Genomic DNA, 27741 nt, shown 5'->3' with positions numbered 1-27741 from the left:
AAAAGACAATAGTCTGGTCATCGATAGTTGCAGTATTACAGCAAAGTTCCTTCCTCTTAAATCACTCCATACCTTCATAATGATAATAAATGATGATCACAGATATATGATGACAAAGTAGACATTTAAAAGGTTAAAATATGAAACTACATTTGTTAAAAACACTTGCTTGTGATGAGTTGAGGTTTCTCTCCTCAGATTATCAGAGATGCTAAATTTCCCAGTTTGGATCCAGAAGTTGTGAAAGCAGCTTTTGTCTTCTTCGTTTCTGGTTCAGTGAGCAGCAGAAAGCTGCCGGGGGGGGGGGGAGAGACTTTATGAATAAATCTATAGAAAGTAAAAACCAATGCCCTCTAGACATGTTCAGAGACACACACTCTGTCCTGATTATTAATCTGATAAGTTGTTTAGACAAATAAATTCAATGAACTCCTCACGCCTCCGGCAAAAACACACTTTATTCATGCACTGATCGATTTCGAGGTTTTAGTTCCATAACGTGTCGTCTTTAGACGAGTGGAGAGAAAACATCCAGAATACACATTCAGGTGTTTATTTTACTACTTTTCTATTTGCGTCTGTAGATTTCTCCTAAATTGACCAAAATTTATCGTTAGATAATGACTCATTTACACAAGGAAACTGAGGTTTCATGGGGATATCTATTAGTTAAAGTTTTTACCTCGTTCACCTGTAGTGTCTTCAAAATGTCTGGAATATTAAAGGTCCCATATCAGCTCATTTTCAGGTTCATATTTGTATTTTGTGTTTCTAGTGGAACATGTTTACATACTTTAATGTTAAAAATATCCTTTATTTTCCTCATCCTGTCTGCTTGAATATACCTGTATTCACCGTCTGTCTGAAACGCTCCGTTTTAGTGCATTTCAACAGAATTGCGTTGCCAGGCAACAGCTTGGGTCCATGTTTACTTCCTGTCAGCTGATGTCATTCACATCCACTGCAACAGGAAATAAACTGGGACACATTTAGAATGTTTACGTTTAAAACTTTGAAAGTGTCTAAATATTGTAGATTTGTGACATCACAAATGGACAGAAATTGTTTCAAAAGCTCAGTTTCTGAATACGAGCTGTGTGTGTTTCTCCGTATATTGAGTGTTTCGATACTTTCACAGTATTTATATAGAACTTGAAATAGCTTTATAATATAAAAGACATGAAAATGTCACTTTTTATAATATGGGACCTTTAAGGTGAACTCAGAGAAACCAGATGAATTTGAAAACAGCCTTCTAGTCTAAAACTCTGCATATGAAATCCCTCTGCACTGTGAAGGTCCAACATTTCTTTTAGTGGAGAGAGCCTTTAATATTTATCCTCAGATGAACTGAAGCCCAGAGAAGGATTTAACATCACCTGCCAGTAAAGAGCTCCCTCCGCTGGTCCGGCTGTGTAACTGCATGTAGAGATGAAGCCTGATGGTCATAAAGGAGACGACTGAGGGAAATCTAATCACCAGTTTTAATATAATTAACACAGATTGTTCCTGACTGAGATGTATTGGTCTTTTAGATAAAGATTAGGACTAATTAATCCTGAACTAGAACCAGAGAGCTGTGGTGATTTAAAGCAAAGAACCGAGGCCCAGAATCCGTTCCAGGACTCGTGAGCCGATCAACCGTTAAAGGAATTAGTTCAGAGATAGTGATGGTGATGGGATTATCACAACAACTGTCCTCTTCCACTCATTTTATTATTATTATTTTATATATTTCACACCGAGATGATGGCAGCTAACAGCCTACAAATGGGTCACGGCGGTGCCAAAGCTGAGTCCCGTCTTGCAGACTTAGCGAAGCCATCACTGCTCCGGCACAATGATGAGGCATTAGCTGAGAGGACACTATTTCTGGAGACATTGTGTGATTTAAAAGCTAACTGCAGAGTCATTTAGTTAATCCCTAAAGCCCTCACAGAGAGATCAGTAGAGGATATGATGAAGCTTCTTCAGGTGGAACTGAGAGAAGAGGAGAGAGAAGAGGAGGATGATGTTAATGATGGTGATCAAACAGCTGATGATGGCAGACAGCAGCTGACCAGAGAGTCAACGCACACATACAGGATATATCCTGTCTTTGAAAAGCACGGTGTAACAAGCAGCTCCTTTATTTGATCTGTAGATTAATAGACACTTTAAAGGGTGAACATCTGAGACGACTAGAACAGATAGAATTTATAAATGATGTGTCCATGTAGGATCACAGCTCCACTGAGGTCAGTATTGATGTTCTGCCAACACTTTGAAAGCTGAAGACAACAAGACTCCAGGAGGTTGTACAGCTTAATGAGCTCTAGAGGTGTTGGTGTGTGGATTTAGTTTCCTCTGGATAGATTCAGGCTAGCTGTTTCCATCTGTTTCTAGTCTTTGTGCTGTGCTAAGCTAAGCTAATGGGCCGCTGGTTGTGGGAGCGTTATATATCTACTGTACAAGCCTGAGAGATATAGAGGTATCCATCTTCTTCTCTAACTCTCAGCAAGAAAGCAAATACATGTATTTCACAAAATGTGTGTGTGTGTGTGTGTGTGTGTGTGATTTGTCTACAGGTGTACTGTGTGTGTGTGTGTGGTTTGTCTACAGGTGTACTCTACTCTGACATCACAAGTTTCACTACATAATTAATTCTCATTGTGAGCTCAGAGTAAAAGCCAATGTGACTTAGTTGCCAATTCCCTAAAGCCATTCAGTCTAATTAACTTATCCTCTCTGTGTGTGTGTGTGTGTGTGTGTGTGTGTGTGCGCACATGTTTGAAAGTGATTTTTAACTGCTGCTCCGGTCCAGCCCCCCCCCCCACTGCTGCCTCGGTGCTGCAGTCTGTTTGGGGCCCAAGCATTGGGCCAGCGTCGGACCATCGAAGACCCCGTTGAAACTGTAGTGTTTCTTCTTTTTCTTTTTCATGCAAATGAATCTCCTTGTTGACGACCTTAACGTGCTCAAACAGATGTTAAACTTTGCAGACTTATCAGACGCGGTGAAAGATGTTAGTATTTTAAGTGTCTCTGGCTCGGCTGCTCGCTAGCGCCCCCTAGGAAGTTGGAAAAATTGAGCCCTTTGCTCCGGTTTTACCTACATGTATGAAATTTGGCAGACAGATGTAACATGTGGAGACGCACAAAAAAGCCTCTTGGAGGTATGCCCAAAACTCAACTGGAAGTCAGCCATTTTCAATTTCATGTGCGATTTTCGCCCATTTTTAACGTTTTATAGGTCTTGTACTTTAACGAACTCCTCCTACAGATTTAATCAGATCGACAGGACCATCTGAAGACCTTGTTGTAGTTGTTGTAACTTCAGCGTACTTTGTCAAATCTGCTCCAAATTTCTCAGGCATGATGGTGGTCCAGTCCTGAGGTCATGTACATGTCCATATAGACTCATAGCCCCGCCCTTACACGTTAGCCACGCCCCCTTTCATAACTCGTGAACCGTGTGTCGTAGAGTCTTGTGGCAGGCGTCGTTGCGCTTATCACAGTTCCAGGTTCATCGTGCCTGGCCGCGTCAGTCGGCGTCTCGCCAGTACCCCCGACGCGTGGTAAGGTGCGAGGCCCCGCTCATCCCTGCTCGCAGCTTTAATTCATTTTAAAGTTTAAAATGTCTTCCAGATGTTTTCACCGTCTCAGCAGACATTAGTTAATATGTTTGTCTGCACATCTGTGGATGAGATGAAGATGATATAGGCAGAAGGAGCAGTCGGATGACTGTGTGAAGGTGACCCCGCTCACCCCCCCCCCCCGTCTTTGCCGAGCAGTAAAAACAACTTAGTGTGCATTTCTTCTCTTCTCTAACAGTAAAGCAGAAAGCAGCGCGTCAATGAGGGAGGCAGCGAGCAGCGAGCTAAATCCATATAAGCTCTGTTGAGATTCCCCCTCTGAGCAGCAGACTGCCTCGTGTTATTGTATTTTTGCCTTCTGTTGTTGGCAGTCTGCTTTATAGGATGCTCATTACTTTCTGTCTATAATGATGATATAAAGTAATATCCTTTTTTCTTTCTTCTCCCCCCCCACCCAGTGTGCACAGACAGAGCCACTAATACTCCTCAGTCTGAGGAAGCCTCTACGGAGGCTTTCTGGCACAATCACACGTCATACAACTGTTTTTATTTGGATCATTAATAATCTGGCAGAGAGTGAAAGATTTGATGGAGTTGTTTGTGGCTTTCAGAGGAAAAATAAAAGATAAAACTTGTTCTGTTTTCAGAGCTATTTCTCTCCCTCGACACCACAATGACACCCGACTAAAGGACGTCATTACGATGCTGTTTGGGGCTCGTGTAAGCACACCTCCTCCTTATCTATTTATATTTATTTATTTATGTACTTATTTATTTATTTATCTATTTATATTTATTTATTTTTATTTATATATTTATTTATTTATTTATATTTTTTATCCTGCCTTAATTTGATTTGCAAAATCAAGCACACACACACTGTACACAGTCACATGATATTTATCTCTACCCAGTTCTGTTGGCTTTTTTCCTTTATTTTTTATTTTTCACTTTATTTATTTATTTGATTCGTTTTTTAATCCATTTTGTTTTATTCATATTTGATTTAATTTAATTTGTTATAAGACAAACGGCATGGTTCCATGCTGCCTCACCACCAACTGGACTCCTCCTCCATCTCCTCTCTCCTCCCTCCAATGATGACTGCCTATGGATAGAAAAGGGCTAAAGCCCTGAGAGCTATCGACCAGGCTCACCAATTTACGTCTACATCTACGTACTCCTGACTCTGAGGCTGCGTCCACATGTGAGCGGCTGCTGCTGTACTCTGTACTCTGTGTTCTGTGTCCTGTGTTCTGTATTCTGTATTCTGTGTTCCGTGTTCCGTGTTCTGTGTTCTGTGTTCTGTACTCTGTACTCTGTATTCTGTGTTCTGTGTTCTGTGTTCTGTATACAGTATTCTGTATCCTGTCGAGAGGAAGTGAGAGTGGCGACGAATTGCTTGAAGTGACTCCAAATTTAGCCGCTCCAGCTCAAAGCTTCGACAGCTGACGGCTTTTCTTTCTGTTCTTCTATCAGACTTCTATCCACAAAGGAAGGTCCAAAATAGTGAAACACTCTGATCCAGATATAGATAGATGAGCACAAGACAAGAATTTCGTGTCCTGTTCACGTAGAAATACTATTTATGTTCCAAAAAAAACAAACTACAAGGTGCCAGATTTTAATTCCATCTGAAGGAAGCATCGTGTGATTTCATGATCTGGTACAGCGGTATCTTAACAAGACTCTTGAGTCCTCCATAACCCCTCAACCCTGAACCAGGTCTCAGTCCAGTTCTACACGCCGGGCCTCTTCAAACTGCAGTTCTGACTTCCACCATCAGAGGCTCAAATAAAGCAAAGCAGGGATTCATTTCCCCTCTGGGTGTATAATCTGTTAATCCAGCCAATGTTTCTGGATTATTCCAGCTCTGGTTAGTCTTTAATTATCATCTAGTCCAAATCATCTGTTCAGAATCAGAGTCAGAAGCGTCTGCTGGTACCAGAACCGACAGCACGGTGACCTAGGAGCGTCTGCTGGTACCAGAACCGACAGCACGGTGACCTAGAACACACTGAAGACACTGAAGTGACAGTCAGAGTGGATCTGCTGCTCTTCTCTTCATGGATTATTTACTGGAGGTTGTGTACAGTAATGTTGTTTTGTAGGGAGGACACTCACATTACAGAAGCACATGCATGTCCTCAAAACACACACACACACACACACGGCTGGCAGTGAAAGGGACCTTCAGTCATCCTCAGTAGATTTCAGCAGCTCTTCACTTACGTGTTAAATATTGAATGAAACTTTACTTCACCCGCTTCGTAGATTCATGCAGTCATGAAAAAATAATGGCAACAAAAGGATTTGTCATTTCTTGTTGGATTTGGATTTATGTCATCAGAGCAGTTATGTAACGGTGGCCGACTTTAACAGACTGAAACAGACTGAAACAGACTGAAACAGACTTTAACAGACTGAAACAGACTTTAACAGACTTTAACAGACTGAAACAGACTGAAACAGACTGAAACAGACTTAAACAGACGTTAACAGACTTTAACAGACTTAAACAGACTGAAACAGACTGAAACAGACTGAAACAGACTGAAACAGACTGAAACAGACTGTGCAGATGCTGGACGTCTATGTCTTTACTCACTAACTGCTCAAACAGTAAACCTGTAAAATGTTGAAGTGAGATGATGAATTGAGGTGCTCCCCTCTCATATACTGTATATATATGTATATATATATACATATATATACATATATATTACATTTCTGACAGAGCAGTGATCCGGAGCCACAGAGGAGTAAAGGTGAGGTAACCGTTAGAGAGCCAGGAGCTTGTCGTGCATATAAACTCTGATCCGTCAGTAAACAGGACTGATGGTGCTGCTGGTGCTGCTGTGTATGACATCGTAAAAAGACCGAGGAAAGCAGAGGTACATACAGGGCTGGATTGACCCACTATGGGGCCCCGGGGCCCCCCTCGCAGCATCCCTCCATCCCCCTCTACAAGACGGGTCTTCAGTTGCCTGAAGGCTCCTGTATCAGTTCAGTTTGTGCCTCCAGTGAGTGGTCCATGCAGTATTAACAAACTAAATCAATTTACAGTAATGAGCACAAACTGAACCTGGAGCCTTCTGGGGCCCCCGGGGACCTTTAACCCATTTAGCCCTGTTGGTAATTCAGCTTTAGGTACGTCAACATCTGCATTTCATGTATCATAAAAAGTAATACTCTCATAAAGTCTCTGCTCTCTATTAAATGTCTGTCTGATAAGATGCTGCATGCAAACAGAAGAGTCATCCTTAAAGGTATTATATATATTATATATAATATATATATATTATATATATTATATATTGTAAAAAGTGACATTTTCATGTCTTTTATATTATAAAGCAGGTTTAAGTTCTATAATATAAATACTGTGAAAGTATCAATATGTTTAATCCACAGAGAAACACACAGCCCGTATTCAGAAACTGAGCTTTTGAAACAAGCCGTCAGGATTTCTGTCCATTTGTGATGTCACAAATATACAATATTTAGACCATTACATGGTTTTAAACGTAAACATTCTAAATGTGTCCCAGTTTATTTCCTGTTGCAGTGGATGTTAATAACATCAGCTGACAGGAAGTAAACATGGACCCAAGCTGTTGCCTAGCAACATAATTCTGTTGAAATACTCTAAAACGGAGCGTCTCAGACAGAGAGTGAATACAGGTATATTCAGACAGACTGGAGGAGGGAAATAAAGTTGTTTTTTTTAACATGTAAACATGTTCTAGTAGAAACACTAAATACAAGTATGAACCTGAAAATGAGCTGATGTGGGACCTTTAAGGATGTTTAATATCCCAGATTCCAGCTCTGCAGGTGGATCCTAAAGGCTGCGTTCAGGTGTAACATGCTGCTCCTCCTACATGTCAGTGTGTGTGTGTGTGTGTTAGTGTGTGTTAGTAGGTGTGTGTGTGTGTTAGTGTGTGATTGTGTGTGTTAGTGTGTGTTAGTAGGTGTGTGTGTGTGTTAGTGTGTGTGTGTGTGTGTGTGTGTTATTGTGTGTGTGTGTGTGTGTGTGTGTGTGTTAGTGTGTGTTAGTAGGTGTGTGTGTGTGTTAGTGTGTGATTGTGTGTGTTAGTGTGTGTTAGTAGGTGTGTGTGTGTGTTAGTGTGTGTGCGTGTGTGTGTGTGTGTTATTGTGTGTGTGTGTGTGTGTGTGTGTGTTATTGTGTGTGTGTGTGTGTGTGTGTGTGTGTTATTGTGTGTGTGTGTGTGTGTGTGTGTGTGTTATTGTGTGTGTGTGTGTGTGTGTGTGTTATTGTGTGTGTGTGTGTGTGTGTTATTGTGTGTGTGTGTGTGTGTGTGTGTGTGTGTGTGTTATTGTGTGTGTGTGTGTGTGTGTGTTATTGTGTGTGTGTGTGTGTGTTATGTGTGTGTACGTGTGTTATTGTGTTATTGTGTGTGTGTGTGTGTGTTATTGTCTGTTAGTGTGTGCGTGTGTTATTGTCTGTTAGTGTGTGCGTGTGTTATTGTGTGTTCTTGTGTGTGTGTGTGTGTGTGTGTGTGTGTGTGTGTGTGTGTGTGTGTGTGTGTGTGTTATGTGTGTGTGTACGTGTGTTATTGTGTTATTGTGTGTGTGTGTGTGTGTTATTGTCTGTTAGTGTGTGCGTGTGTTATTGTGTGTTCTTGTGTGTGTAGTGTAGCTCCTCCTGTGTTATCCCCCCCTCCTCTCCATCCTTCTTTACTCCGAACCAGAACCAGAACCTTCATCTCTCCTCCTCCAGGCTTCACATCCGGGTCATCCAGTCTGTCTCTGCGTCTCTCTGTGTGTCTGACAGGAGCAGTCTTCATCATCTCCTCCTCACCGAGCTCTCCTGCTGCTCTCTGCCCGACGGAGAGGCTCTCTGAGCGGACTCTGCAGCTGGCGGTGCCCGGTGAGAGGATGGAGCTGCAGCAGCTCGGGAGGCTCCGGTAGATCCGGTAGATCCGGTAGAGGAGGCTCAGCTCCGCGGTGTGACTACAGCTATCCCTCCGTAACGATGTCTAAGAGCCTGAAGAAGAAGAACCACTGGACCAACAAGGTGCACGAGGCGGTGGTGAGCCGCGGTCCCGGTCCGGATGCGGAGCTGGGCTTCGAGCTGCGCGGCGGGGCGGAGAACGGACAGTTCCCGGTGTACGGAGAGCTGAAGCCCGGTAAGGGGCTGATCCAGAGCGGCAAACTGAACCAGGATGAGCTGCTGCTGGAGGTCAACAACATGCCGGTGGCCGGACTCACCACCCGGGACGTGCTGGCCGTCATCAAGCACTGCAAAGACCCGGTCCGCCTCAAGTGTGTCAAACAAGGTGAGAGAACCAGGAGGAGCCAGGAGCAGTGTGTGCGTGCGTGTAGCTACTATGTGCATGTGTGCTGTGATTAAGATGTGCAGCAGTCTGTCTGTCTCTCTGTCTCTCTGTGTGTCTGTGTGTCTCTGCTGTAAAAGGAGCAGCAGTTGAGGCCTGTTTGTTGATGAATCTACTCCGAGGCTCCTGAAGCCTCCGGTCCACCAGAACCAGAACCAGAACCAGCCAGTGTAGTGATTATCAGTGTTACTGTGAGCAGCAGCTGTGTGTTTCTCTCGGTGTCGCTGGTTCGATGCCTCAGCCTGGAGGGGGTGTGTCCGTTAGGCGTCATGACACCTCCATGTTGTGATGGAGGAGTTAGAACCAGAACCAGGACCAGAACACACTGCACACTACAGGCCCAAACCGAGGAACTGAGGAGATGTTGTTCAGGCTGCAGGCTGCTGGTCCACACTACTACCTTTAACTACTGATGGAACATTTAACATGTGTAGTACTGTAGTTACTGTTGAGCTGCATTAAAGCTGCAGTAGGCAGAATGTGTTTGGGTATAATTCAGCAGACATCCCATAATAACCTTTCAGCATTGTGCAGACATCCCATAATAACCTTTCAGCATTGTGCAGACATCCCATAATAACCTTTCAGCATTGTGCAGACATCCCATAATAACCTTTCAGCATATTGTATTTCATGTGTTCTGAGAGAAAACTAGACTTCTGCTCCTCCTCATGTGTAGCTACTATGTGCATGTGTGCTGTGATTAAGATGTGCAGCAGTCTGTCTGTCTGTGTGTCTGTCTGTCTGTCAGTCTGTCTGTCTGTCTGTCTGTCTGTCAGTCTGTGTGTCTGTCTGTCTGTCAGTCTGTGTGTCTGTCTGTCTGTCTGTTCTACCGGCAGCAGCAGAGTTGAGGCCTGTTTGTTGGTAAATCTACTCCAAGGCGTCCTGAAGGTTCCGGTCCACCAGAACCAGAACCAGTCAGGATAGAACCATGATCAGTGTTATTGTTTCTCTCGGTGTCGCTGGTTCGATGCCTCAGACCGGAGGGGGTGTGTCCGGTAGGCGTCATGACACCTCCTGATGGTTCCTCCGTGTTGTGATGGAGTTAGAACCAGAACCAGAACACACTACAGACTACAGGCCCAAACCGAGGAACCGAGGAGGAGATGTTGTTCTGTCTGTTGCTGTTCAGTCTGCTGGCTGCTGCTCCACACTACTACCAATAACTACCATTAATGCTGTGTGTTTATGCACTGATGGAACATTAAACCTGTGTAGCCCTGTTACTGTTGAGCTGCTTTAAAGCTGCAGTAGGCAGAATGTGTTTTGGTATCATTCGGCAGACATCCCATAATAACCTTTCATCATATTGTAATTGAAGTGTTCTGAGAGAACCAGACTTCTGCTCCTCCTCATGGCTCTGTTTACAGGCTTTACAACATCTAGCTCGTGACGGGAGACTTTGACCAATCACAGGTCACTTCAGAGAGAGAGAGCGTTCCTATTGGCTGAGCTCCGGTCATGTGACAGGAACTTGGCGTTCCTTCACCAGATTTCACAATGGTGGCGGCGTCACAAACGTTCTCATGTTCCAGCTAAACCGTGCACTACAAGATGATTGTGAGAACATGTGAGGAGAGGAATAGACATTAACGTAACAGAATATTGATTCATATCTGATCAGCGCTGTCTAGTTTCACCGTTTGGTCAGAGTTCAGAGTGATTGACTGCCGGCTCAGAGACAGCAGACCTCAGATCAGCTCTGACTGCTTGTTTTCCTCCAGTCTGTGAAATCTTGCAGATGCCGTTAGGAGCACCGGAGGACACATGCTTTATTTCAGATTACCTGTCTCATGCATTATTGTCATGATATAGCGACCACTTTATAAAAATAAACTAATATTTGCTCCGTTTCTACCTGCAGCAGCTTTAATACTGATCATCTCTGTAGTCAACATGCTTTAACACACACACACACACACACACACTTATATACTACAAACACACACTAACATATTTTGTTTATGAAATGTTTCTGAGTTCAGAAGTGGTAAAATAATTGTGCAGGTCTCCTCCGGTCGAGCTTCGAGGAGCTTTGGAGTGTTTTGTTTTTGTCGGCCGGTTGCAGTGTTGTGTGTGTGTGTGTGTGTGTGTGTGTGATTATCGTGGCCTCTGAAGCTCGAGGCTTGTTTGAATGTTTCAGAGCACAGCGGCGGATTTGTGGCACCAGTGTTGACTGAGTGACCTGCTTCTGTCAGCCAGCGGGGGAGCAGACAGGGCGTCTCGACCACGAGAACATTGGATTGAACATTGGATTGAACATTGGATTGAACATTGGATTGAACATTGGATTGAACATTGGATTGAACATTGGATTGAAGGAGCAGCGGAGGAGATGGTTATCATCACACCCTCTGAGGCTCACTTTAAGTCCTTTATAAGTGGCTAAAGGGAGGCTGCGTTCTCAGCCATGAAATGAGCATTACACTGGCTTGTTTCTGGGACATGAGTAAAGCAAAGCAGTTTTTATTTTTGTTATTATTTTTGGACATTGCTGAGTTGCTCACAGAGGATTCGTCTTCACATTCTCCGGCTGACTGCTCGCTCTCAGGCTGAGTGTTTCCGTGGGTTGCGTCACTGTGATTGATTATTGAGTTAGAGCTGCTGACGGTGTGAGAGTTCTGTCCTGTGATGTGTAATGGGTTAAATGCTAATGTGCACGTATCTCAGACAGGTCTGTTCCCCCCCCCCCACTTCCCCCTCTCTCTCTTATCCATTTAAACATGAATCTATCTGTTTATTGAACTACCACCTCTCACTGTTCTCCAGCTGGATGTGGGCTTTGCTGAGAACGTCCTTGAGCTCTGCTGTTTCTGCTCAGCTTCCTGTCCTCTTCACTATATATGTTTATTTGCTCTCTCTCTCTCTCTCTCTCTCTCTCTCCCTCTCTTTCTCTTGCTGTCATATTACCATTTGACTTCCATCCAGTGGAGAGTGGAGTGTATTTATGGCAGCGTGCTCGCAGACAGTTGCTGACACACTCAGCGGCCCGCTGAGGAATCATCCAGAAGCGGTCCGGTCGCGCTGCTCAGAGGCCACACGCGGTCCAGAATCAGAGATGGATGTCCTGTCTGGGTACACAATCATGTGTGACTGTCCATGCAGACCCACTTCCACATTTTAACAGACTGTTTTCAGTCAGGTAGAAACCCGTCTTCTGTCCTGAGGGACAGCGAGGCCTGATGGAGCTCCAGAGAGCGCTCTGTGCCCTGACCTCCTCTCACTCACTGTTTCATCTGCGCTCAGCACAGGAAAAACACATCCAAATACAGCTATAAATATATTTATATATATATACAGTATATTGTTCACCTTTTACTGGAGCAAACCTGTTGTGTTTGTGGTGCTGCTGCATTGTCAGCCCAAGTTCTATGTAAGATATAGACTGAGCCGTGAACACAGACGCTTTCACACGTCCTGTGTTGGCAAGTTTTCTTGCACGTCACAACACGCAGGTGTTGTTGTTGTTGTTGTTGTTGTTGTTGTTGTGAGGGTGTAAGTCACCTTCCTATGGTGGCCATACAGTCGGCATCTCGTTCCATACATTACTTCAAAAGTTTGGAATCACCAGCAACAAAATCCTGACTGGGTTCAGTCAGACAGCTCCGAGGACGACTCTACTACTACTCTACTACTACTCTACTACTAGTTTACTACTTTACTACTACTCTACTACTACTTTACTACTAGTTTAGAACAGTTTTTAATGCTTTTAGTTTGTAGAAAGAGCTGTTTACAGTAGATGCTATTTGGTATGAAGGGTTTGCAAAGAAAGTAATGTTGTGTACACGGAGAACAAAACGCTGTACAGTGATTCAACCAGAGAGATGACTGAGCAACAGTTCAATAAGAAGAAATCACCAGTCATTGATAAAAGGCAGTAGAAGCTTAGCTTTAGAATATGTACAGATTTAAACAGGAACAGGTTCCTATTTATATATCAAGTGCAAAATAATGCATCCTAAAACAAGCTGGAATTAACAAGTGAGTTACTTTAGCAAAGCTGTTGCTTAGTCTAGGGTTAGCACTACTCAGATATCAGCTGAACGTACTATATCCCAGTTTAAACCTGTCTAATTGAACCACAGACTGCAGATAGACGGCCAAAGAAAAACAGCTTCCCAAGACATTTAGAGCCCAGCTGCACCGTCGAGGTTCAATAATGATCGATGGTCTCTGACACCGTTCTGTTCTGGACTGGACAACAAACTCAACATACAAGGGCTGTTTGGGAGAAAACATTGTTAGGCTACAGTACTACAGTACAACTACAGTACTACAGTACTACAGTACAGCTACAGTACTACAGTACAACTACAGTACTACAGTACTACAGTACAGCTACAGTACTACAGTACAGCTACAGTACTACAGTACAACTACAGTACTACAGTACTACAGTACAGCTACAGTACTACAGTACTACAGTACTACAGTACTACAGTACAGCTACAGTACTACAGTACAACTACAGTACTACAGTACTACAGTACTACAGTACTACAGTACAGCTACAGTACTACAGTACAACTACAGTACTACAGTACTACAGTACAGCTACAGTACTACAGTACAACTACAGTACTACAGTACTACAGTACTACAGTACTACAGTACTACAGTACAGCTACAGTACTACAGTACAACTACAGTACTACAGTACTACAGTACAGCTACAGTACTACAGTACAACTACAGTACTACAGTACTACAGTACAGCTACAGTACTACAGTACAACTACAGTACTACAGTACTACAGTACAGCTACAGTACTACAGTACAGCTACAGTACTACAGTACAACTACAGTACTACAGTACAGCTACAGTACTACAGTACAACTACAGTACTACAGTACTACAGTACTACAGTACAGCTACAGTACTACAGTACAACTACAGTACTACAGTACTACAGTACAGCTACAGTACTACAGTACAACTACAGTACTACAGTACTACAGTACTACAGTACTACAGTACAGCTACAGTACTACAGTACAACTACAGTACTACAGTACTACAGTACAGCTACAGTACTACAGTACAACTACAGTACTACAGTACTACAGTACTACAATACAGCTAGTACAGTACTACAGTACAACTACAGTACTACAGTACTACAGTACAGCTAGTACAGTACTACAGTACAACTACAGTACTACAGTACTACAGTACAGCTACAGTACAACTACAGTACTACAGTACTACAGTACTACAGTACAGCTAGTACAGTACTACAGTACAACTACAGTACTACAGTACTACAGTACAGCTACAGTACTACAGTACAACTACAGTACTACAGTACTACAGTACAGTACTACAGTACAGCTAGTACAGTACTACAGTACAACTACAGTACTACAGTACTACAGTACAGCTACAGTACTACAGTACAACTACAGTACTACAGTACTACAGTACAGTACTACAGTACTACAGTACAGCTAGTACAGTACTACAGTACAACTACAGTACTACAGTACTACAGTACAGCTAGTACAGTACTACAGTACTACAGTACTACAGTACAGCTACAGTACTACAGTACAGATACAGTACAGCTACAGTACAACTACAGTACTACAGTACTACAGTACAGCTAGTACAGTACAGATACAGTACAGCTACAGTACAGATACAGTACTACAGTACTACAGTACAGCTAGTACAGTACTACAGTACAACTACAGTACTACAGTACTACAGTACAGCTAGTACAGTACTACAGTACTACAGTACTACAGTACAGCTACAGTACTACAGTACAGATACAGTACAGCTACAGTACAACTACAGTACTACAGTACTACAGTACAGCTAGTACAGTACATATACAGTACAGCTACAGTACAACTACAGTACTACAGTACTACAGTACAGCTAGTACAGTACAGATACAGTACAGCTACAGTACAACTACAGTACTACAGTACTACAGTACAGCTAGTACAGTACAGATACAGTACAGCTACAGTACAGATACAGTACTACAGTACTACAGTACAGCTAGTACAGTACATATACAGTACAGCTACAGTACAACTACAGTACTACAGTACTACAGTACTACAGTACAGCTAGTACAGTACTACAGTACAACTACAGTACTACAGTACTACAGTACAGCTACAGTACTACAGTACAACTACAGTACTACAGTACTACAGTACAGCTACAGTACTACAGTACAACTACAGTACTACAGTACAACTACAGTACTACAGTACTACAGTACAGTACTACAGTACAGCTAGTACAGTACTACAGTACAACTACAGTACTACAGTACTACAGTACAGCTACAGTACTACAGTACAACTACAGTACTACAGTACTACAGTACAGTACTACAGTACTACAGTACAGCTAGTACAGTACTACAGTACAACTACAGTACTACAGTACTACAGTACAGCTAGTACAGTACTACAGTACTACAGTACTACAGTACAGCTACAGTACTACAGTACAGATACAGTACAGCTACAGTACAACTACAGTACTACAGTACTACAGTACAGCTAGTACAGTACATATACAGTACAGCTACAGTACAACTACAGTACTACAGTACTACAGTACAGCTAGTACAGTACAGATACAGTACAGCTACAGTACAGATACAGTACTACAGTACTACAGTACAGCTAGTACAGTACTACAGTACAACTACAGTACTACAGTACTACAGTACTACAGTACAGCTAGTACAGTACAGATACAGTACAGCTACAGTACAGATACAGTACTACAGTACTACAGTACAGCTAGTACAGTACTACAGTACAACTACAGTACTACAGTACTACAGTACAGCTAGTACAGTACTACAGTACTACAGTACTACAGTACTACAGTACAGCTACAGTACTACAGTACAGATACAGTACAGCTACAGTACAACTACAGTACTACAGTACTACAGTACAGCTAGTACAGTACAGATACAGTACAGCTACAGTACAGATACAGTACTACAGTACTACAGTACAGCTAGTACAGTACATATACAGTACAGCTACAGTACAACTACAGTACTACAGTACTACAGTACAGGTAGTACAGTACAGATACAGTACAACTACAGTACAGATACAGTACAGATACAGTACAGTACAGTACAGCTACAGTACTACAGTACAGCTACAGTACAGTACAGTACAACTACAGTACTACAGTACTACAGCTACAGTACTACAGTACAGCTACAGTACTACAGTACAGTTCTCTCTCTCTCCACCTCTCACGTGCATGCTGCTCACTCCACACTGCAGAAGAGTTAGTTTAGCTCTGAGAATATCTAGTGAATGTTCAGTGGACGTTTGTGCAGAAATAACTGCTGCAGCTCCTCCAGACCAACAGAGGTTTCCCGTGTCTTGTGAAGTGACGGGGCTCCGCAGAGAGAAACGTTATCGTCTCCGACCAAAACTCCGGCGTCTCCCCCGTTCCCTCCGGCCGCGGTCGGGAGGCTGAGGCGGGAAAAGCCAACACTAGGATCAGCATTGATTCATGGAGAGACCTTGGTCTGGTCAGCTAACATTACTGCCAAGCAGCTGAAATATAGAGTGATATTGTGCTTTTAGCTGACGTGTGTCTCCTCACTGTGTTGAGTGATGCTCCTTCATGTCTATGTAGAGCGAGCACAAGCGCCAGCAACAGGACGCTGACTTTAGTTGACTTAACGGACACAGGTGAAGCTGTTAACAAGACATTTAGGATTCTTACTAACAGTCTCTTTAAATAGAACAGAGCCATTGTTGGTGTTATTAGTAACACCTGTTCTTTTTCTACTATGACAAGTCACCATCAGATTAGTTTAATCTTACCTGGTACGCTTTATTGAAAGCATTCCAAATGCATTTGTAATTAAAATATTGAATATATAGTTATATAAATTGTCTTTTAAATGCTCTCGGTGTCTGTCTGTATGTAATATATGTAATATATGTGATATATGTGATATATGTGATTATCTGATAAACATCTCCGGTCCGTGTTCATCTCCCCGTCAGCACCGACCGACCGAGCAGCAGCGAAGTGCAAACGGCTGCTCGGCTCAGCGAGGCAGATTTCTAAAAGTGCCGTGAAGATCAGAACCGATGAGAGGTGTTAGAACAGTACGGAGAGGAGACAAGTGTGAATGAGTGTGTGTGCGTGCGTGTGTGAGTGTGTGCGTGTGTGAGTGTGTGTGTGTGTTAGTGTGTGTGTGTGTGTAAGTGAGAAAGAGAGGTGGAGTTTTAAAAGAAGAGTATGGTGAAGGTGTGAGAAGACACACTCTGGAAACAGAGAAAATTCCATCTTGTGATTTTTTTTTTTCAGTTTTTCTTCAGCAGATTCTTCATTTTTAAAATCAACATAAATGGATTTATTTCTATAATTATGACATGTGTTTATTGTGCCAACTCGTCATAATGACTAAAGCACAATGGATGAAATGTTATAGTGAGAGTCTCGTCTTTCCTTTCTAGATCCAGATGTCAGCTTTGTGCTCGAGTGGTTTCATTATATTTGGTTTGTCGGCTGCTGATCAGTTCTTGTTTGTTCGATAATGATATTTATTAAAATTAAATATTTATCCACCTATAAATAACCCAGCTCTCTTTTTAGTTGCCTTTAATCGGCATTAATCTTTTGTCATAAATAGCTATGGTGCAAATACAGTGATATAAATAATATTAATGTCAGCTATTTTTAACCGTGTATTTCTTTATTCAGATTAAATTAGAGCCATCATCGCAGGCTGAATCCAAAACAAATGGTTTCTGATTTACATAAGAATAAAACGAATATTAAAAATTATATTTTCCCTACCTGAAGGTACCTGCTGTAGCTGTGGATAAGACATGTCGACTTAAAGCCAGAAACATGTCACTGCTGGCTCATATCGCCTGTTGAAATGTCATTTTCTTCTTTCTAAATGGTGTTTCTGCCGTCAGAGAGGAGTGTGGAGGAGGAGGACCCCGGGACGGTTCATCCACTCGGGTTTATGAGAACAATAAGCAGAGCTTTCTGAGGAAAAACAACATGAATTCAAAATGTTAACATGCCCTTTAACATCAAAAGTGGAGCACAGCCGGCCTCTGGCACACCGTGCTGCCACAGGCCGGGCCGGGCCGGGCCGGGCCGGGCCGGGCCGGGCCGGGCTGAGGAGCTCTCTGTTCTATAATGAAACTGTAAGCAGGAATATGAAGTATAAAATATTGTTCTGTAATTGGACTGTAACTTCCTGTCCATCCCATTCAATCCCCGTCTCCTCAGTTACCGTGGCAACACCTGTCCAGTTTATTACATCAGTTCATTACCAATGACGGCTTGACCATCAACCTCCGTAGTAATTTATGAAACAACGGTTTCTGATTCCTGACAGAAGAAAACCAAAACATTTCTAGCTAACTTTGAAATGTTTGTTGTATCCTTATAATCTAAAAACACTCAGTGGTCAGATTTATGCTTTAATGTTCATATTTTTCAACTTCACACTTCACTTTAATAGGAAACGATGTGTAGGAGGAGGAATAAATAGTTTGGCAGATGTAATGGTACTGTATGTAACACAGGTTTTTGGAGGGAGGTGGTGGAGTGTAAAGCTTCACAAAACTAAATAAAGTTTAGACCAGAGCTGCTGTTTTTACTCTAAACTCTGATATATCGGCTTAAAGGGCCCATATTATAAAAAAGTTACATTTCCATGTTTTTTCTTATAAAGCAGGCTTAAGTTCTACATAAATACTGTGAAAGTATCAAAACACTCAATCCACAGGGAAACACGCAGCCCGTATTCAGAAACTCTGCGTTTGAAACAAGCGTCAGGATTTCTGTCCATTTGTGATGTCACAAATATACAATATTTAGACCCATTACACGGTTTTAAACATAAACATTCTAAATGTGTCCCAGTTTATTTCCTGTTGCAGTGGATGTGAATAACATCAGCTGACAGGAAGTAAACATGGACCCAAGCTGTTGCCTAGCAACGCAATTCCGTTGCAATTCTGTTGAAATGCACTAAAACGGAGCGTTTCAGACAGAGGGTGAATACAGGTATATTCAGACAGACAGTATGAGGAAAATAAAATGTAGCAATTACAGCATGTAAACATGTTCTAGTAGAAACACAAAATACAAGTATGAACCTGATAATGAGCTGATGTGGGACCTTTAACTCCCATTTCTCTTTCCTGTAACCAGGGCCGTCTCCAAGACCATGTTTTAGGCTTCGAAGCTTCGGTGAGAAATATTTGAAGGTATTCGAAGCTTCACGGCGCAGAAGGCTGACATGTCTGTTTCCAAAAAAAACACAAAGAATTAAGCATTCGAATACTGATTTGGAGGTTGATTACCATGGCAACGGTCGACGCTTCAAAGCATTCGAGTCAGCCCCACAAAATAATGCAGTTAGCTGATAACAGGCCGCTTGCCTTTGGAAGTAGGTACTACTGTAGGTAGTAGTAGGTTACTACTGTAGGTAGTAGTAGTACTACTGTAGGTAGTAGTAGTACTACTATAGGTAGTAGTATGTTACTACTGTAGGTAGTAGTAGTAGTAGTAGGTACTACTGTAGGTAGTAGTAGTAGTAGTAGTACTACTATGGGTAGTAGTAGGTACTACTTTAGGTAGCAGGTTTATCTAGTTTGTTGGACATGCTAATGTTTGCAGTTGAATCTACTCTTTCCTCTTTTCTCTTGTAATGGTGGTTTTTATAAAGGCTGATAAAGACCTCCGTCCTCCAAACTCTCGACGTGTTGCACAAAGCCTCAACATGGAAGAATCCAAAGCTGGACAGTTCTTCCTGGTTCCGGTTGTTAAGCTGTGATTGGAGAATGGCTGTTCGTGGGAGGAGTTTATAGCTGGTGGTAAATGTGAGCACCAACCTCAGATTCCCTGTCCATGCTGCATGAAGTAATTGGTGTATAATTATCATATTAATGTTTCTAGAACCTCGGAGGATGGGTTGAGGTTGTTCAGTTTTGTCTGACTTGGCTGTCCGAGCGCTGCCGGTCCTCTGGCTGTAGCTACAGTACGGAGGGACAGATGGAGCGGAGGGAGAGAAGGCGACCTTCTCCTCCTCTCGTGTCGCTTTGTTGATGAGAAGCTTGAAGAATCGGTGCATAACATCCTGTCTGCTCCGTTGGTATTAATAACTCAGCGAGAGATGAGTTCTGTCAGAGGCGGAGGATGATTTTATTGAGGCGAGAAGCTGCTGGAGCTCGGCTCAGAGGATCAAACTCAAGCTGAGCCAGCCAATGACCAAATATCTAACTGGTCCAGTTAAGTGAATTAGGTCAATGTAATTCTCCTCACCCTGGACACGCTGCACGGGACGATCTGGGACTGTGCTGCTGCACGTGTTTGTGAAATGTAGATAGAAGCGGTGTTTGCATGTATAAGACACGACTGAAAGGAGCTTTTCTTCCATCCTTCAGTCGTAACAGGATCAGAGTTTCTACCAACGATGCTCTGAAATGTTGGTATGTCTCAACTAGGGATGTCAATAATTAAACGTTTAACCGACATTAAGCATTTAAACTGATTAACGCTATCGGTTAAAACGATTAAAAGAAATGTTAATAATTAACTCAAAGCTGAGCGGCTCCCGTCAACCAATATCTGTTGTGCTCCTGCAGCTGGTACACCGCTGCATGAGAGGCACTAATCTTGTCGGTTAACGGTTAATAATCGGTTAACGAGGGTCGGTTATCGGTTAAGAACATTGTTTTAAAATTAGCATCCCTAGTCTCAACTAGAGAGTTTGGCCTAGAGAAGTCTAAAGAGTCTAAGGAAAAGATTCAGGTGGTTTAAGGAGTTTTCCAGAATAGCAGCAGAGACCTTTTACTGATGGATCACCATGGCGATGTGACTTCATGATGCAGTGTGTGAGGTTGTGAGTATTTCATCTGGCTGAGATAAAACACCATATTCTTATGATTATTCATGATGTTTGCGTGTGTGTGTGTGCTTGCGTGCGTGCGTGCGCATGACAACATGAAAGTATGAGGTTTGAGGCCATTTCAGCATTATATCACGTGTTTTCTGGTGAAATTACATGATCAGAGATAGCTGGACAGAAGTCTATCAAAGATAATTGGTCTGCGCCTGGGTTAGCTCAGTTGGTAGAGCGGGCGTCCATGTATCAAGGCTTGGTCCTGACTGCGGCAGCCCGGGTTTGAATCCGGCCTGTGGCCCTTTCCGCATCCACTCTCTCTCTCCCCCCTTTCCAAGACTCTATCCACTGTCCTCTCAATAAAAAATGGAAAATGCCCCCAAAAAATAACTTAAAAAAAGAAAAAGATAATTGGTCTGAGCACAACACTGTTCATGTGTTCATATTGTGTTCATGTGTTCATATTGTTTTTCATGTGTTCACCTTCTGCTTTGTGCATATAAATCAAATAATATATGAAAATCTTCTGTCTAGTTCTTTTTTGGCAACTACCTTATGTAGTATGTAGTACTACTTTATGTAGTATGTAGTATGTAGTACTACCTTATGTAGTATGTAGTACCTAATGTACCTCACATTTGTACATTAGTACATTGCTTGACTAATGTACTTAGTTACATTTCAGCGCCGGTAAATAGTCTCTTTACCGTCCTCATCACTTTGACTGGCCTCAGTCTGACAGCCACAACCAGCTCTCACCTCTGGAGACGGAGGAAGCATGCACATCTGGCTCATCAGGACCGCTGCAGCAATGTGGACAGAAAGTTATACAGTCTGTGTGTGTGTGTGTGTGTGTGTGTGTGTGTGTGTGTGTGTGTGTGTGCCAGCAGACACACACACACACACACACACACAGACAAACACATTGACAGTATACCGTCTGCCTGGTGTGTACCGTAGCTAACAGGGAGCCAGCTCTGTGCTGAAACAAGAGTCCCCCCCCAGCCCTCCCTATCTTCCTCAGTCAGGCCCGGCGGCCCAGAAGGCAGCGGATGGTTTTCATTCATTGACATACTGTAGATTAGCCAGCAGCGCTATAATCTGATAGCCTCAGATCTGAATGAGGAGGATTATAAAAGCTGGCGTCAGGAGCCGCTGCAGCTGCACAGCTGAGACTGGTGGACGGATACCAACCATCCAGATACCAACCATGTTCTGTGATTCTGTGACTTTCTAAAGAGGCTCGCCATCATTCCTGAGCTGAATATCTTCGGATCGGAGCCAACTCGTATACACAATACCGTATACACTGAATGTACAAAACATGAGGGACGTATTGAGTTAAAGCCCTTTTATACATTCACGCCTCAACTGTTTCAAAAGCCTCTAATTCGTCTGCTTCTTCTTAATCTATATGTCAACCTTTGTTTAGATATGTTTCCTATGTTACCTATAATAGGTGTTTTAGTGGTAATGCATCAGTTCATGACAGATAAGGATTTAATTGCTGGGCTGTTTAGATATTACATAATCATGTTCATGGCAGCATCCAGCTCTTACTGGAAGAGATCTCAGCTGATGTGTTTAAGTGCTTCATTTGCATTCAGCTTCATTTCATCGCTGCAGTTGAAGCTTCACACCAGTAGAGGACAGTAGCTGTCCAACCATAGAGGACAGTAGCTGTCCAACCAGTTAGTCCTCAGAGTGCAGCTTCTCTCACGTCAGCTCTGTATTTGACTGCCCAGTGTTTTATATCAGTATGGTAAAGGTCTGAACCTGCAGACATCCTTCTCTCATCTGACGGTTGCTGCTGTCTGTAGAGCTGAACTGCTCCGTAACTCTCTCTGAAAGCTGTTTCTGGAGTCACGAGGAGACGTGTGACTGTCGTTAGAACCAGAGCATCTCTTCTGAGTTCAGCCTGTTGCTTAGCTGTACTAAAGCAACGATGTCCAGCTGGAGTAACCTCATGTAGGTTTAATGTTTGTCTTAAACAGCAGATAATTATATAGGCACGGTATAAGATTTCCACTTGAACGGCAGATTAGATGAACATTTTAGTGGCACAGTGTGGTTTCTATCCATACAGATACACTCCGTAGAAAAACATCCGTAGAAAAACAGATAATGTACCGGGACATTCTCCGTTAAGTTTACGGACATGTTCTTCAACCCTAAAACGTAAAGTTCTGTTGATTTACAGGATGTCCTCCGTACCATTCACGGACACTTCTGTTAATCCTAAAACGGAAAATTCTGTAAATTTACAGTATATCCTCCGTACCGAGCCAAACAGCAGCCCAACCTTTACAGTCTGGAGGGAAAAAAGACGCTAACGCTAGCAATTATACGTTACCTATCGGTCTCTGTGGACTGCCTGAGGCTAAAACTGGGCCTAACTCTACCTGACGTCCTCTGAAGTCTAAAATATGAACATTGATAAAACGTAAATTACATTATTGTTTGTGATCTTGTCAACTTGTGAACTTGGAAATGATCTTCCTAGAAACGAGGTTCTGGTTTAATTGATCTGTCAACATGAAAGGAATGGAAGTGGTCCTCATTGTGTTCTCTGGAGAAGGGACACTTTCTGAAAATATCTTTTTTTCTAAGATTGGTTCTTGTCTGAAAACAACGACGTCCCCATCCAAATGCACGTGATTATGACCATCTAGGTAACAAATGAATAACCAACCACACTGGATTCAGTCTATTTCAGTGTTGACATCAGTGCTTTGTTAGCTGTTTATATCATGTAATATGTTTTTGTTTTTCTCTGATAATAATAATAATAATAATAATTTGAGTGATATGACGGTCAGAATGAGATGAGAGCAGAATGTCTGCTTTCTTTGTGAAGAGCTTTATTAGTAGTTTTCCAGCTGACTTGTTGGGATGTGAGGCCACTTCTCACTTCTCTCTGACTTCCTGTGCTGCTGGCTGAGTGTGATATTCTTCATCCTAACATGTGATGAAGAACAGAAAGGAGCAGTACCAGTTGAGCTGGACTGAGCAGCATGAAAGGCTCCTGTAGTGACACAGACAGGCTTGATTAGACTATCAGACCAGAGCAGACAAACGAAGCGTCGGAGAGGAGGATCATTATGACGCTCAGAGGGCGGCCCTCTCTCAGCCACAGACACATTATTCATATTTCTGTATTGACCGGGAACACAGCCCTGCTGGGTTTAACCCCTCGGGTTATTGATCACTGCACCCCCCAAACCAATGAGTTTCTGTTGCCTCTCTAACGCCCCTTCATCTCTCTCTATTTCCTCCCCATTATTTTACCATAGAACAGAGGATAAACACTCACCTTCACCCTTCCTCCAGAGTGTTATTCCTCGACTCCTCTCCATCCTCTTCCTCTGACGCTCTCAGTCAGTCGGTTGCTTTAATTCTCATTAAGATGCTTGTGTTGTGTGAGGAGCGCAGCTTGAACTGGAGGAGAGCAATCAGGGGTGAAAAACATCTCACTTAAAACAGGAGCCCCACATGCACAAAAACACACACCTCCTCCTGTCCATCGCTATTTATCTCATCAGCAAAGACTCTCGAGGTGAGGAAGAGGAGGAAGAAGAAGAAGAGGAGGAGGAGGAGGAGGAGGAAGGAGGAGAGGAGGAGGAGAAGAAGGAGGAGGAGGAGGAACGAGGAGAGGAGGAGGAGGAGAAAGAGGAGGAGGAGAAGGAGGAGGAAGGAGAGGAGGAGGAGGAGAAAGAGGAGGAGGAGGAGGAGGAGGAAGAAGAGGAGGAGGAGGAGGAAGAGGAGGAAGAGGAAGAGGAGGAGGAGGAGGAGGAGGAGGAAGAGTAGGAGGTGGAAGAGGGGAGGAGGAGGAGGAGGAGGAAGAGGAGGAGCAGGAGGAGGAGGAAGAGGAGGAGGAGGAGGAGGAGGAGGACGGTAATATTATTAGGAATATTATGGTTGGCGGTTTCTATAACGTCCGTCTGTTAGCTTTAAAGTCTCAGTGATAGTGTTGTTTTTTTCTCTTTGTAGTGACTCAGAGGATGTAAATGTGTAAATGTGTGTCTGGCCTTGGTTATGGTGCTGTGGAGGAAGACATGGAGGAACAGCATCATTAAGACTAGTCTGAGGATGGGGGGGGATCAATATTAAGACCTTTAGGAGAGAGGCTCTGTCATTTACTATTAATAATGGGCCCTGCCGCCTGCTGTAATAATGTCATTAGGAGTACTGGAAACAGATTCTTCATCCACAGCTACACGGTCTCACAATATGTAGAAACGATCAGTACATATATACATATAAACAGTATAACGCTCTCTCTCTCTCTCTCTCTCTCTCTCTCTCTCTCTCTCTCTCTCTCTCTCTGTCTTTCTCTCTCTCTGTCTCTGTCTCACACACACAGAGGCCTTCAGAGACCGTCTCAAACTACCTGTGCATAATTGGGGCTGTAAAACAAGAGAAAGTAGACCAGGTCAGATCAGGGCAGCCTTAACAGGACCACCGGAGAGGTGGATGAGGAGACAAAGGAGGGATAGAGAGGAGTAATGGATGGGTAGAGGGAAATCAGAAAAACAAGTTCTTTGGAGGAGAAGACATAAAGAACACATCCAGGTCTAAAGAAATCAATTTAAGATAAGATAAGAGAGAACTTTATTCACCCAGAAGGATGCTCAAGGTGCTATAGTGCATCCTAAAGGTATGTGTATAGTATACTAAAATACAAACTGATTTACAAAATAAATAGAAGTGCACTCGGAGAGCGCAGACCTCCGCCAAGGCAGGTTTCATGTACGTCGCAGGATTATTTCTCGCCTCAAATGTTTTCAGAAACACATTTCAGTGAACTGTTTTCATGAAATAAGAGAAGAAAGTTTCCAAACGAGCCTCCGTATTGTTTCCGGTTTGAAAGCTGGGAGCAGCAGCCCACGGAGGGAAAGCATTTGTCCAATCAGGAGCCGAGTGCCTTGTTTCTACTGACAGCCCACCAAGCGTCCAATGCTGGGAAGCGGTGCGTCCCCTCGCTATAAAAAACGCCCCTGTGGACACATACCATTACGCTGCACATGTCTTAAAGGTCCCATATCGTGCTCATTTTCAGGTTCATACTTGTATTTAGTGTTTCTACTAGAACATGTTTACATGCTGTATTGTTAAAAAAACTACTTTATTTTCCTCATTCTGTCTGTCTGAATAAACCTGTATTCACCCTCCGTCTGAAACGCTCCGTTTTAGTGCATTTCAACGGAATAGCGTTGCTAGGCAACAGTTTGGGTCCATGTTTACTTCCTGTCAGCTGATGTTATTTACATCCACTGCAACAGGAAATAAACTGGGACACATTTAGAATGTTTATGTTTAAAACCATGTAATGGTCTATATATTGTATATTTGTGACATCACAAATGGACAGAAATCCTGACGGCTTGTTTCAAACGCACAATTTCTGAATACGGGCTGTGTGTATTTCTCCGTATATTGAGCGTTTTGATAGTTTAACAGTATTTATGTATCACTTAAACCTGCTTTATAATATAAAAGACATGAAAATCTCACTTTTTATAATATGGGACCTTTAAAGCCTATGGTGTTAATGCACAGGCTGAGCGGATCTCCGAGCCGGATCATGATCCGGATCGACACCAAAATCGAATGGATTGTTCATTGTGCCACGCCTCCAAAACATTTCATTCAAATCCATCACGGACTTTTGGAGAAATAGAAACGGACAAACCAACAAACCAACGCCGGTGAAAACATAACCTCCTTCCGAGGCCTTCGGCCTGACGGAGGTAACAAGAATATTCAATATAAAGATAAATCACTATTTATGGAAGATGGGTTGACGGTGGTGTTGTATTGGTTAAAGCGTTTCTTATTGCTGATGGACGGTTACTAACATATAATGAATTCCTTTCTGAGTTCAGGTTATTCCTGATAGTATATGTCGTATGCGGTGGTGTTGATGCTCTGCCGAGGAGCTGCAGCACCTTAGAGCTTCAGTAAGCGAGGTTTCAATGATTGATCCATTTAATACGGTATATTCCTTGGAGAAGTCGACATTACCGAGAATAAATGCTTGAATAGATACATTAGGAATTGCATACGAGTTGTAAGTCTGTCCCCCCCCCGTACCAGGGAGCTTTGCTTTATAGAGAAATTAATTTGTTTTTTTGTTAATAAAGTTACAGAAGGTTCCTTTGACATTTTGCATCGAATATATTCAGCAAAAAAATAATGAGAGATTTAGATTTGATATATTCTTGTCCTTTCTGTGAACTAGAAGAAGAACCAATCTGTCATTTCTTATTATCACTGTATGTTCACCAGAATATATTCAACAGTATTATAGAAGGATAAACAATGCAAACAATTCAATTTCAGGATAAAGACATTTTTATATGTTTTGAAAGTAATGAGAAGGAAAAAGATTTAATGTTCTTATATCAGGTTTACATCTTCACTGCGTTCAGTGGAGTCTCAGGGCTGAGGGGCTGAGGAGGAGACTAGGTCCGGTAAAGCCAGAGCCCAGGGACTGGTCTTCAGGAGAACTGAATATAAGAAGTGGTCCACTTCTATGTTCTCCTGGCTGAAGCTCCACGGAGCGTCATGACGTCATGTTGGGTAGATTACAGAAGGTTGGGTGGTTGATGCAGTAATTAGTGATGAGAGAGTAACATGAGTAACATGAGTCTGGTTCCAGTAGGAGTCTGCTTCCAGTAGGAGTCTGGCTCCAGTAGGAGTCTGGTTCCAGTAGGAGTCTGGCTCCAGTAGGAGTCTGGTTCCAGTAGGAGTCTGGCTCCAGTAGGAGTCTGGCTCCAGTAGGAGTCTGGCTCCAGTAGGAGTCTGCTTCCAGTAGGAGTCTGGCTCCAGTAGGAGTCTGGCTCCAGTAGGAGTCTGGCTCCAGTAGGAGTCTGCTTCCAGTAGGAGTCTGCTTCCAGTAGGAGTCTGGCTCCAGTAGG

At 42.9% G+C, this 27741-nt stretch overlaps 1 protein-coding gene and 1 long non-coding RNA gene across 6 annotated transcripts in view; one reads left to right on the top strand and one right to left on the bottom strand.

Moving 5' to 3' along the window:
• Positions 1–1697: 1697 nt before the first annotated feature.
• LOC119487437 lies at positions 1698–6930 on the bottom strand. Its single transcript, XR_005206705.1, has 3 exons — positions 5580–6930; positions 4628–5538; positions 1698–1980 (listed from the first exon to the last, which is right to left on the bottom strand). It is a non-coding gene; the product is annotated as an uncharacterized LOC119487437 (long non-coding RNA).
• A 1317-nt stretch (positions 6931–8247) lies between these two features.
• LOC119487402 (membrane-associated guanylate kinase, WW and PDZ domain-containing protein 2-like) overlaps positions 8248–27741 on the top strand; it is a 114237-nt gene continuing 94743 nt past the window's right edge. For 3 of the 5 annotated variants that reach the window (XM_037768245.1, XM_037768244.1, XM_037768242.1), the window contains exon 1: positions 8251–8875. In XM_037768245.1, coding sequence (XP_037624173.1) covers positions 8572–8875 — 304 coding nt within the window. In that variant the 5' untranslated portion in view covers positions 8251–8571. Of the gene's footprint in view, positions 8876–27741 lie in introns of all 5 variants that reach the window. The other 2 variants (XM_037768248.1, XM_037768243.1) reach the window with 2 other exon arrangements.

Source organism: Sebastes umbrosus, chromosome 4 (assembly GCF_015220745.1).
Source record: "Sebastes umbrosus isolate fSebUmb1 chromosome 4, fSebUmb1.pri, whole genome shotgun sequence".
Classification (NCBI taxonomy): domain Eukaryota; kingdom Metazoa; phylum Chordata; class Actinopteri; order Perciformes; family Sebastidae; genus Sebastes; species Sebastes umbrosus.
The sequence above is the reverse complement of the archived record's forward strand: the minus strand, read 5'-3'. Positions and strand labels throughout refer to the sequence as shown.